This window comes from Condylura cristata, unplaced genomic scaffold (assembly GCF_000260355.1).
Source record: "Condylura cristata isolate star-nosed mole 26May11 unplaced genomic scaffold, ConCri1.0 scaffold00006, whole genome shotgun sequence".
Taxonomy (NCBI): domain Eukaryota; kingdom Metazoa; phylum Chordata; class Mammalia; order Eulipotyphla; family Talpidae; genus Condylura; species Condylura cristata.
The window spans coordinates 8,722,638-8,735,030 of NW_004567107.1; the positions used below are offsets into that span (position 1 = coordinate 8,722,638).

The following is a 12,393-nucleotide window of genomic DNA, read 5'->3' on the forward strand; positions in this document are numbered from 1 at the left end:
TTGCGCATGCTCTGTGACTCGCCGTTGGCAGAGCAGTGCGCCTGCGTGTCACCGGCTGCGCATGCGCAGGCCCTAGGAGGCCCTGCTCGGCGGCGAAAGGGGAGTTCAAGGAGACGGGGGCGACGCGGCTGCGGCTGCCTCCTCCAGGTCGGGGCTACAGCCATCATGCCGGGGATAGTGGAGCTACCTACTCTGGAGGATCTGAAAGTGCAGGAGGTGAGGCTCGTCCGGAGGACAGGCACGCAGGGCATAAGTCAGCAGCTTTTCGGGCTCGGGCCCAGCACTGCTTCGCCGTAGCGGACTCTGCACCCCGGGTACCCCAACCCTTTATCCCTCGCCTGTGTGCACCCGGGATGCACCGATGTTCCCTCTTCAAATCCGGGTATTGCCCCGTCGCTTCCCACCGCGGCTAGAGAACTCTTTCCCCCCCCCCCCCCCAAGGTGACGTGCTTCTCCGGACGTGAGTATTAGTGGTACTTTTTATTAAACACCAGCTAGGGCCGCTTCACTTACTTGATGTCACGTCATGCTCAAACCTCCCTCGGAAGCGAGGTTTTCACAGGTTTTCACAGTCGATGGAAAGTAATTAAAAAAGCAGTTTGGTGCTTAGCGCATTAGAGTGGAGCTCGGAAGCCGCAGAAAAGGAGCAGATACTGGAGAGTGAATTTGCTAACAGCCCTGGGAAGGTGTTTGGTAATAGGGCATTTAAAACATTGGTTTATTCAAAGGTTATCATTTGAATAATTATCCCTGTGTAGACACTGGAAAATGAGAGAGAATCCCAGGTCTCTAGAGTTTATAATCTAACAGGAAGACAGACACATAAAGAGACAATTACAGCACCGTGTAGTTAGTGCTATGAGAAGAGAAGCCGGTAGAATGCTAATTGTAGCAAAGGATGTGAGGGGGCCTTTTCTAGATGTCAGGCAGGGCTCTCATGGCTTTGCATGCACTCATTCCACCAGTCCTCCCCACAGCTCCATACATGATGCCTCTGCTTTATAGATAAAGAAACAAGCAGGAAAGTAGAAGTGATTTGCCCAAGGTCACATAGCTAGTAAGTGGTAGAGCCAGAGTGTGAACCCAAGGCGAGTTTCAAAGCTCGTGCTATTGCATTTTGGCAGAAGTTTTGAAGTGTGGAGAAGGCTTCGCAGAACCTTTTGTGTTTAGGGACATAAGTATAAGTGCAGTTGCAGGTGACTCTAGTGTGGGAAGCAGCCCTTGGCTGAGCCAGAAGTACGCTGGGCTGAGATAGGACTGGGCAGCAGCTTCCTCAAGGCCAGACTAAATAGTTTGGCAGAATGGGATAGACCAGGCTGCAGTGGAGGGGAGGGAGGACAAGACTAAATAGTACGTGCTGGACATTATATCGCAGACGGCACATTAAGTGTTTACCTGCATTACTTCATTCAGTCAGTACATGCCAGTAATGGCAGCCATCACTATTATAATGAATGGGTATTTCCTAAGCGGTGGGGAAGGGATACTACCAAAAGTCAGTCCTTTCTTTGGTGTCCCACAGTGAAGCTGGGTTGACCTTGAGTGGCTGTATTTTTCATTGCAACTTTAATTTGGTCTTGCAAACACGGAGGCCCTACTTCCTACAAAAAAGTTTCTATCTCTGGTAAAGATTTGTCTTTAGGGCACAGACACAGTTGAGTGAGGAACAGATAGTTACAGAAATGCAAGATAAAGTATGATTAAATGCTGTGGAAGAGGGACAGACATGGTTAAGAAAAGTAGTATTTGAAGCTGGATCTAAATTCTAGACCTAACTGCCCAGTTACCTTGATTAGTTGCTCTTAGCAGTTGCAGACACAGTTATTTTATTTGTAAGATGAAGTGCTTCCAGCTGTATAATTCTCGAGGTTGTACCGGGTCCAGGGAAAGCACTTTGTGGGCACAATGTAAGACTTGGCTAAATGGCCTCCTAAGAGAGGGTGGCACTTTAGCAAAGATAAGGAGAGCGGGTGCTGGGAGCAGTGGACTCAGTGTCCTGGGAGAAGAGCAAAATGTCTGTTTGCAGGGTCACGGGTAAGAAGGATGTAAAGATTGTTTGGGCCCAGGGGCTTAGTTCTGTTGTGTTTCAAGGGTTTTATGGCTAACTTGTTTTGTAGCAGGGTAAAATAAGAATACCAAGGAAACCACTCCAGCAGCTCCCTGCAGAATGCATGGAAGAGATGAAAAGAAAAATAGGGAGGCTGGTCTTGGTGGCTGTGAAATAAATGAGGAAGATATTAATGACCCGGCATGATGGGTGACCCGGCATGATGGGTGACTGCGTGTTTATCCAGAACTGATCAGACTTGGCAACAGATGAGATCAGAGGTAGCAATGGTTAAGGAGTCAATGTCAGATAATTATCCTGACAGTAGACGCCCTTAGAAGGAGACAGGTTAAGAGGCAAAGTCACATATTTTGCACCTCACTGACTTGGAGTTACAACACATCTCTATGGAGAAAGCAGTCAATCTTGGACTGGATACTCCAGTTGACAATTCTAAGTAAAATAGTAGCTAATGTCGATGACGCGCTTTCTGCATGCTGGGCACCATTCTGAATATTTTTATAGGTATGAACTCATTTAATTCTCATTATTGCCCCACCAGATTAGTACCATTATGCCCCATTTTACGTAAATTAGGTAAAATATAAAGCAGAGTGTAGTTGAAGTGCTGTCAGGAGAGCGCAGAGACGGTGTAAGGAAGAGAGAGCAGGACTGGGCGACTGCGTAGATGGTAAGACTGCCTGCCTGCCTTGCCTCTCACACCTGCGGCCTGTGTAAACTGCTCTGTCGTCAGGCTGCTTGAAATACATGGGAAGGACGCCGGAGGGCTGTGTGGTCTGAGACAGAGGGAGCTGAACGAGTCCGAGGGTGTTCGCAGTGAGCAGCCGCGCGGGGATGTTGTTCTGTTGGAATTCATCAGTCTCGGTGAGGAAGCAGGTGAGGGGGCCTGGAGGCAGCTGCGGGGCGTGGCCGCCTCCGTGGCGGGCGTGTGCTGGGCCAGACTGGAGGTCACGGCTCTGGATGCAGCGTGGCCTGCCGCACGGTCAAGGCTCCTCCGCGCTTCCTCAGGACGGAGCCAACGAGTGGCTTTTGACCCTCGTTGCCTGTGACAGCATTCTTACCACGCCCGCGACACGGCGGTGCCCGGGTTTTCATAAGTGCGCCCCCACACTTGTAGGGAAGTGAAGCAGAGGACGCCATAGGCTTTTGGGTTGTGACAACTAGGAAGCATTAGAATAATTAAACCAGCCACTTTTTTTTTTTGGTACCTTTGTCCCCCTAAACCAGAATTTTAGAAATAAAGTGACCACATTAATGCTGTTTTAAATCCACTGGAGAAAAGATTGTACTTTCTGGAGAAAATTGATATTGTGAAATACTTTATAGGCATTTTTAAACCTTCATTTCTTCAAGTTATTACCACCACTACTAAAAGAATACTATCAATACTCTTGACTGCTTTATGATAAAATCAAATCATCCCTTTTTGTTTACACTTTTAGGAACAGTGTTTCTTAATGCCTATGGGATTTCTTAAAGTGTACAGTAATACTCTGTAAAGTGCTTACTTGAAACACATGATTCTTTCAACAGACTAATTTCCCACACCAACCTGAAACTGTGAAATGGTTCCCTCTCTGTTTCCAATGAAGTCAAAAGTTTTCACTTTTAAACTTGAGTTGTCAGTGAGACTTTTTTTTTAATAATATAACAGTTTATTTTTACATCATTTTGTACACTTTTTTTGTTTTTATCTCAATTGTAATCCCTGTGGGCTTCCCATCACGGAATCACCCATGTGCCGTCACCATAGTTCCGTGCACTTCCCTCCCCACCCCCAACCCTGTTTTTGACTCCATCCCCACAAAATGTCTCTGGTAATGGCTTAAACCAGCCACTTTTAAAGGTATTCTAGGGCAGTTGATGAGGAAGTAAACGTAGCTAACATTTTTTAAACGATAACACACTTTTAAAAAGAGTTGAGTGTTGACTTACATTCTCTGTCTCTTTATTGGTAGGCCATAAAGCAGTGTCTACCACTCAGCCTCAGTAAAAGCTTATCGAAGACCATACAACAAAACTTTACAGATTTTTAAACATGTTAGACTACTCGTGGCAGATTTCACTTACATCAGAACTTCATCTTTGCTTTGACAATGATAACAATTGTAATATTAGTAGTCAGAGTTGTAACCTTATTCTCCCCTTCCTACAGTGCATAGAGGAATTACCTTTTGTCTCAATAGTTCAGCCTAAGCTGTGTGAAATTTACAAAAAGTTAAAGGCTATTCTTAAGTAAAAATCTTTAATATTTGAAAATCAAATCCAGTAGCTTACGAAAGTATAATTCACAATGACAGACTAGATTTTATTATAGCTACTGTGGGTCAATTTTAGAAAATCTATTAATGCTACATTTATAAAGTAATATAAAAGAAACATGAAAATGTAAGTCTTCCCTGATTAAAACCTAACAGTGAAAGGAAGCCAGTTGGACAGAAAGAAACGTCCTTAGTGAAAAACACCCACAGCGACCTCCCATGCGCCAGCCGTAAACCCGCCAAGGCTGGCGGCGCAGGGTGGCTCCGGCCACTGCCGCGCGGCCACTCTCCCACATCGTCCCGGCTCGAGGAGAGCCAAGAGGTTGGAAAAGTGAAAGGCAAGGAGGCTGTTTATGTATACGTGTGAGTTCTCCTTAATCCTCTTGAGCTTGGTGTCAACTGACAGCTGAGTATGGGGAGACGGGGTACAGCATACCGACAAGTAGTCACCAGCTTGGAAAGCTAATAGAAATCATGTCCTGCTGAGGCAGTGTCACGAATGTTGCAGTACCAAGGAGTGAGAAATGTGCCCAGCCCCTGTAATTTTAACTGAAGGGAGGAAGAGTGACCCATGTAGTAATCAGGGTGGGGAGTGTGCTCTGGATGAGCAGGCGGAGGTGATTCGCGTTTGGTAGCTTGTCTTCGTGCTGCTCACCACTGCTGTGTCAGGCCCGGCTTTGCCTCCCTGGCCCGTAGTGAGGATCGCAGCCACTGCAGTGTCACCGGGAGCCTGGCGTTCCTGGAGTGTGGAGCTCTGCGGAGAGCGGGCCCCTACCCTTTCGGAGCTTACATGCCAGCAGTCATGCTTGGTGGTTTATATAACGCAGCTGACGTGGTCCAGTGCACGCCGTGGGCGTGTTCACCTGGAAGAGCCAGGTGGGCTTGGAAAGGAAGAATACAGAGGACTGTGGTCCTTCGAGACAGCGAACGTCCTGCGAAGTCACAGTAATAATAGTCAAACACTGCGGTATTGACCCGGAAAGGGAAACACGGAGAAGCCAGTGGGCCTGGGCGCCGCAGCCCTCGGGGAGGCCTGGAGTGTGCCTGCTGCCCGGGGGCCGACCGCAGCTGCACCGTCTTCTCAGCAGAGTGCCATGAACGCAAGCGGGGGTGATGGGCCCCCCTGGGTAGACTCTAGAATTTTAAAAAATGTGGCTAGACTCTAGGAATTATTATTTGTAATGACTTGCTGGGGTAGGTGCTCTTTTCCCTTCCAGTCTCATAGTCTGATTCTGTAGTCCTCTGGGAGTTTTACATGGCCTTCTGTCATGGGGAAGACTCACGGTGCTTCCCAGGCGTGTTCGTCCCTCAGAGCCGGGAGCCCCCAGCGTCCCGCAGTGCTTCACCCCGTGGGCGAGGGCTGTCACCAGGGCAGGCGTATCAAGCTGGCGAGGAGGTCGGTCCCCAGTGGAGACCCCCAGCCGCTCCCCGACGCGCCGCAGGCCATACAGGAGGGCCGCCGCGGGGCTTTGCTTGGCCGAGTCGGGACGGACTGCCCCGCGTCCCTCTGTTGCAGGCGTGAGGTGACACTGGGGATGTGGGGTCCTGATCACCTGTGCTGTCCCGTTGACTCCCCAGGTGAAGGTCAGCTCCTCGGTGCTCAAAGCTGCCGCCCACCACTACGGCGCGCAGTGCGACAGGCCCAACAAGGAGTTCATGCTGTGCCGCTGGGAGGAGAAGGACCCCAGGCGGTGTCTGGAGGAGGGCAAGCTGGTCAACAAGTGTGCCCTGGACTTCTTCAGGTGAGCCGCGGCGGCCTGCTCGCTCGAGGCCATCGAGGCACGCCGCCGCCGGTAGGCGGAGGGGCTCATTTGCCTGGTCCCTTTCGCCCTGGTCTTGGAGCACGGGGCTTTGAGCCCGGCAGCCTCAGCAAGCACTCAGCAGTGATTCAGTTATTTTTGTTACTTGCTTTTACTTTTTGGCCAGTTCTGGCATCTCCGTGACTCCCAGCTTCCGAGTTGTAGAGTAATGCTCATCTCACAGAGGCGCATCACGGGCGATTGGAAAATCGCCTGGGAGCGGCAGGCCGGCGCTCGCGGCCGCGCTCCCTCGAGGCTGGCTGTCCTCAGCGCGCGCACAGCGATTCCGGAGGCCTGCGCGCTGTACTCGACACGGAGAGTGAAGTCCAAATTGTGTAATTGCAGAAAAACGTAACTCCAGTCAGCTCTTTGGGCAGAACTCTAATAAAAGGGTCAGAAACACATCTCAGAGGGAAGCGGCTCATGTGACTGCGAAGTCCAGGACTGGGACTGGCGCCACAGGGCTGGACCCGAGGTCCGGCGGGCGCTGCCGCCTGGTGTCTTTTTGCCCCTCCTCACGCCTCCGGTCTCTTACTCCTGCTTTTCTCTGTCAAGCTCATTGTCAAGGAGACACTTTCCCGACTGCCGCAAAGATGGCCCCCAGCTGCCCACCCGGCTGTGCTCTCGGCTTCGCTACCCAGGGCCAGACTCGTGTCCGAGCAGGCCCTCTGGACTGGGCTGACCGGCTGGCTGGTGTGGGCGCGCAGGAGATAGAATGCTGTGATTGTCAGGCCCGAAGCCGGGAGTAGACAGAGGGGTGTTCCCCGAGGGGAAAATTAAGAGTCTGTTCCAGAGGAGTGGGGCGAGAGTGCGGCCGGTGACCCCCGCAGACGGCCGCTGCGGCCGTGGGAGGAAAGGATCATCCCTTCCCACAGAGGCTCTTTCCTTCTTGCTTGCTTCTCTGTCTTTGTCCACATGCAAAGTTGTTTATGTGGGTAAAGTCAAAGTGTGTACATTTTAAATTTAAAATTTGTTTTTCCTCTAAACTATTGGCAACATTCTGCCCAGCTGTGTCGCCTTCACAGTGTCTCTACTGGCTGCGTAACATTCCACCTCTCATAGAGCAGCCGAGGTGTACCTGACTCCCTCATTAATCATTGTTGAGTCTAAGTTTGGGATGTTTTCGATGTCTAATTTATCCACATTACCTTTGTGTGTGCATTTTTTCAAAGCTGGTCAGCTCATGTTGCCCTTGGAGCTGACCAGCACTACGTATTATTTCAGTATTTGATAGGAAAAATGATCATTTATTCTTGCTTGAATTTGTGTTGATTTGATTGCTAGCAAGGAATGAGTGTTTGTTTTTAAAAATCGTTGTTTTCTAAGAGAACGTTGGCAAAGCGTTTTTCTCGTGGTCCAGAGGATGTGGTGTGTTTAAGTGCGGAATGTTTGTCCTTCCCAAACTCCCAAGGACCTGCCCGCGGCTGAAGACCTTAGTGGAGAGCTGTGTGTGAGGAGCAGGGCCTGAATGCTCAGTGGCCGCAGCCTGACAGGGGTGCAGGCCTCCCCGGAACAGTGCCTTCCCCGGGGTGATTTCTGACGGAGCTTGTGACATCGACCGCCCCGTCAGCGAGCCTGGCAGCCACTCAGAAACGTTCCCCAGGCTTTGATAGCGCTCGCCCTTCCTGTCGGCACCCCGCAGCAACACTGTTCTGCCCAGTGTACCTGGATAGGTGGTGGGAGCTGCCGGCTGTGGCTGCCAGCCAGGAAGGGGACAGAGCAGGAGGAGGAAGCAGGCCAGTCACGCTCCTTCCTCAGGCCGGCTCTGGGCTCTCCTGAGCCCTGGGAGTTGCCCTCCCTGTTGCGTGGAGCTGGGCCCTGGGGTGGAACGGACAAGCGCCTCAGCTCACAGTCACCATCCCGGAGCTCTGCCTTTCCCCACTGCCTTCATATGGCTATTCTCTAAAATGCTGGTGTTTTACTCTTGCTTGAATTTGATTTATTTGATTATTAGAAAGAATGAATAGCAAGGAGAAATTTTGCAAAAATAATTGAGGTTTATTCCTCTTCTGGTGGTCCCCAGATGAATTACATGCTACCTTGCTTCACAGCAGAGAGCACCAAACATAATTCCATTACTTTTTTTTCATGACAAGAGCTCGTTTCTTTTTCCATCCTGCGCTTTAATAGAATGAGCTCGAGGAGAGGTGCACTTCGCCTCCACGCCAGCCACCCAGGAGCTTCCGTGAGTTAGTTATACGCTTTTTATAATGTGAGTTAGTTATACGCTTTTTATAATGCTGTCCCTTTTTTGGCCACTGTCATATGTGACCACTGCCAGCACCCCCTTTTCTGGTCGTGCTGCCTCCTCTTCTGAATTTGCTAACCTGATCATCTTTAGACTGGATGGAAAGAAGAGGTGAACAGGCCCCAGCGAGGAGCGTGGCCCTCTGGGTAGCCTGCACGCACCTTTGCCACCGCCTTTCGGTGGATCAGGAATTTTTTGCTACATAAGAAATTTAGGTCTTATTCCTCAGAGATTTTTTCTTACCCCCGGGATCTCCCAAGTTGTCTTTTGAGGTAACAGTATTGCATCCCCTTCATCGCACAAAGGGCCACCCCTGACCTAGCCCTCTTTTCCAGGCAGATAAAGCTTCACTGCGCAGAGCCGTTCACCGAGTACTGGACCTGCATCGACTATTCCGGCCTGCAGTTGTTCCGCCGTTGTCGCAAGCAGCAGGCCAAGTTTGACGAGTGTGTGCTGGACAAACTGGGCTGGGTGCGGCCGGACCTGGGGGAGCTGTCCAAGGTAAGGGGGGTTCCTGTGGGGTCCGCATCTCCACCAGGGGGTGGGGGCAGCCAGAGGGGCCAGAAGAGGTTCTTCTGTGAGAACAGATACGTGAGAATGGCAGAGTTACCAAACAGGTAGTTAGCAAGTGACTTCACAGTCCAGAATTTATTTAGTAGAAATATTCCTTGAAATAGATCTTCAAGCACATGCAGATCTGTTTTGGTTCATGAGTTACAGGAAGCACAGAAAGGCGTAGAGGAGCATGGACAGTGGAGGACATGGAGGTGTCGTGGCCTCACCGGGGAGGTGGGTTGGGGCTCATGCCAGATTCTTCAGGAACATCACCTGAGATGTAAAAGGACGCCTGCAGCCTAGAAGCTGCTTCCCTCCCCATGTGTCTGCCGCTGGCAGGGCCGTCGGTGGCAGCGCCCGACTCACCCGGCAGGGCCGCCCCACTGTGCTCTGCTCACACGCCGGTTCCATGCAGCGCGTCTCCCCGGTCGTTAGGGCCCTCCCAGCGCCCCCATTCTCAGACAGGTACTCTTAACCGGGGCTTTCCGGGAGGGGCGTGTGGGTCTTCTCAGATTTAGGGAGTCAGCGCAGCCTCTGAAACGGAATTTCACTTGTGATTCCATCTTCACTCTAGGCATGGTCTTGGGGGGTCTCCCTGCTCCTTCAGCTCATCACCTCCTATCCCCCTGGAACAGGAAGGTAGCTCGAGTCTCTCTCGGTTCTGCTGGGGGCCTGAGCAGACCGCCCGAGGCTTCTGTCGTCCCACAGCCACAGAAGGGACCAGCGTTCTCTGTGAGGATTGGGCTAGAGCACCCACGTGACTGCGCCTGATGCCCTCGGGCGCCTCGCCGCCAGCCCCCTCCCTCCGCCTGGCGCCTGTGGAGAGCCGAGGCCTCAGGCTTAGCAGGGTTTTGGTATAAATCTGGCTGATTATCTTTAGATACCCTCTTTTGTTGCACTGAACAAGTTATTTTAAATAGTTACTAATTCTGAGCTGAAAGGTGGTAGGACTTCCATATTTAATAAAGAAAACTACCTTTTCTTATTCTGCCTCTCATGAAAGGAGAATTAACAATTCATGCTGTTTCAGAAAGCATTATTTATTCCTGAATCTTTTAGTAACATTAAAAACACCTGTAAAATAAAAAACTATTGTCTTCTTTTCAAAAGTGCATTTCTTTAAGAGGATTATCAGCTTTAGCTATCCTTAAATTCAGTATCGGGCGTCTCTAGAAAGGATCAACGGCTGAGTAAAGCCGAAGTCCACCTCATCCACGCTTGCTGTTTCTGCAGGGTTGCCGGGCCTGCTTCACGTCTGCCTGTGTGTCTCGGCTCAGATGCCTTCTCTAAGTGTCTCGCCTTCCTCGGCAGGGGCCGCTTTATCACCCCTATTCTGTCGTCCTGATGATATTAACAGTGAACATTTCTGGAGCATCTCGGGTGCATCTGGCGCTTCCCACGTCTCATCCCAACCCCCTGAGCAGCTGCTCACCCCGTGCCGCAGGCGGGAACTTGAAGGTTCCTGTGGGTACTTTACCTGGTGACGGCTCGACTACGTGCTTCTCCTTTCCCGTTCAGGGTGGTGCAGAAGGGGAAGTTCTTTATTCTTTCCATAATAATATGTCTTTGAAAGGGGCCCTTTTAAGTTTGAGAAACATCTTTCTAGCACTCTTAGATCTGTTGAATTCCTTAAAGAGCTTCCAGTGCCAGCGTAGGCCTTTAGGATTATCCTCCTGTGCAGCAAGGCAGCGTAGGTGATCTCCAGTCACAGCAGAGAAGGGAGAAAACTTTCTTCAAAGCAGACACGAAACGCCTCTGGACTGGCACGAGAAGACTTAGGCCCTGCTCGGGCTTGGCCTCAGACGTGCCTGAATGTGGGTGAGCCGCCTCTCTGCTCCCTCCCTGTGGGCTGCAGATGAGGCTGCCTCAAGGTGGTCGTCGAGTTGATTGTGCTTGTGCGACGTGTCCATAGAAACCGTCGACAGTAAATGGGTTTTGAGTTTGAACGTCTGGGAAGATTAATCTGGTCATACTCTGCTGAGTGGCTGAGAGTTCAGACCACTTGAGAAGTCTTCAAAACTGTGGCCTTGTCTCCATCCTCTCCGAATGAGAAATTCCCTCTGGGGTTCCCGTGGAGATTTTTGTGACCGTCAGGAGAGCGTGGGTGTAGACACCTCTGTGTCTCTGCTCTGTGGTTCCGTGGTTGGCGTCTCACCCGGCCCACCAGTGCAGCTGCCACGCTTTGCAGCCGGCACATGGGATTGAGTTGCACTCCTGCTTCAGGGGCATCTCGTTACCATCCGGTCACCGTTCAGACGTCCGTGCGTGCCATTCAGGCCTCCTCGTCGCCCCGCTCCCACGCCCTGCCCCATCCCCGCAGGTCAGCTGCTTTAGAGCCGCAGATCTGTCTTTGAGTCCTTACTCTTCTACTGTTCTCGAGAACTCCTGGTGACCCTCTACAGAATGACCTCGTAGGACTATGAGAAAGAAATGGAATCGTGCTCAAGACCATTTCTAGCAGCAAGAAGTGCTGGCGTGGGTGCTTCGCCTCCCTCCGCTTCCGTGGCCTTTGCTGCGGTGGTTCTAGAGACCTGCCCTCTCTCCAGCTGTAGTTTGTTGACTTGGCATGTCCTTCCCTGCCTACCCTTGCGAGCCTCCTCCTCCAAGACTTAGCTCCGTGTCACCTCCAGAGGCGGCAAGGCTGTGCGGAGCCTTGCTTCCCGCGCCGTCTCGGTGACGGCCGTCGTGTTCTCGCATGGCTCCCGCATCAGACCTTGAGCCGCTCACGGATAGTGCTTGCCCTTCTGTCGCCCCGACTTTGACTACATTCAAGGGCACAGATAGGCTTTCTTCAGGGGTCAGATGTATCTGAATGTGATGGCTGGGGCTTCAGAGACGTAGCAGGACACAGAAAACCGCAGAAGACACGTTCGGGTCATAGGTCGCTCCTGGTTTTCAACTTCGCCTCTTTCCTCTCCACCCTCTGCAGGTCACCAAAGTGAAAACAGATAGGCCTTTACCAGAGAATCCCTATCACTCGAGACCAAGACCAGAGCCCAACCCTGAGATAGAAGGAGATCTGAAGCCTGCCAGGCATGGCAGCCGCCTGTTTTTCTGGAATATGTGAAGATGGGTCAGCAGCCCGCAGTCACGCGCCCAGACACCACTGATGCAGTTTGCGTCGACTGATAGAGTGTTCTTTCCGGGATCACAGACGTTAACAGAAAAGTTAATTTATGTGACTTGGCAGTTATTCTATACCATTTCCTGACCATTAAAAATTTTAAAGGAAACAGTTGTATTTTATTATGTTTTATATAACCTTTTGGCCTTTAAAGATGACTTCCCCTTGCTTTTTCTTCTTGTGGTCCTGCCCGTTCCTCTCTTGGCTTGAAGTCGGCTCTCACAGTGGCGGGGGAGCCGCGCCAGAGTGCGGAGAAGTGACTGACGGTGAGACTGTCACCTGAGATGGCTCTTCGGGCATGTCTGTGTTCACGCATTTTGAAGTCTCAATTCCCTTTC

At 51.1% G+C, this 12,393-nt stretch overlaps 1 protein-coding gene across 1 annotated transcript; it reads left to right on the plus strand.

Moving 5' to 3' along the window:
• Window positions 1-45: 45 nt before the first annotated feature.
• Window positions 46-12,158, plus strand: NDUFA8 (NADH dehydrogenase (ubiquinone) 1 alpha subcomplex, 8, 19kDa). Its single transcript, XM_004677933.2, has 4 exons — window positions 46-216; window positions 5,908-6,071; window positions 8,712-8,877; window positions 11,861-12,158. The coding sequence occupies exons 1-4, from the start codon at window positions 166-168 to the stop codon at window positions 11,996-11,998; spliced, it is 519 nt and encodes a 172-aa protein (XP_004677990.1). The 5' UTR covers window positions 46-165; the 3' UTR covers window positions 11,999-12,158.
• The last annotated feature ends 235 nt before the right edge of the window (window positions 12,159-12,393 follow it).

Bases quoted from the DNA above. Each gene is read 5' to 3' on its own strand.
- NDUFA8 (XM_004677933.2), top strand. From the start codon at position 166: ATGCCGGGGATAGTGGAGCTACCTACTCTGGAGGATCTGAAAGTGCAG. The intron at 6,072-8,711 runs GTGAGCCGCGGC...CCTCTTTTCCAG, and splicing joins TGTGCCCTGGACTTCTTCAG to GCAGATAAAGCTTCACTGCG. The intron at 8,878-11,860 runs GTAAGGGGGGTT...CACCCTCTGCAG, and splicing joins ACCTGGGGGAGCTGTCCAAG to GTCACCAAAGTGAAAACAGA.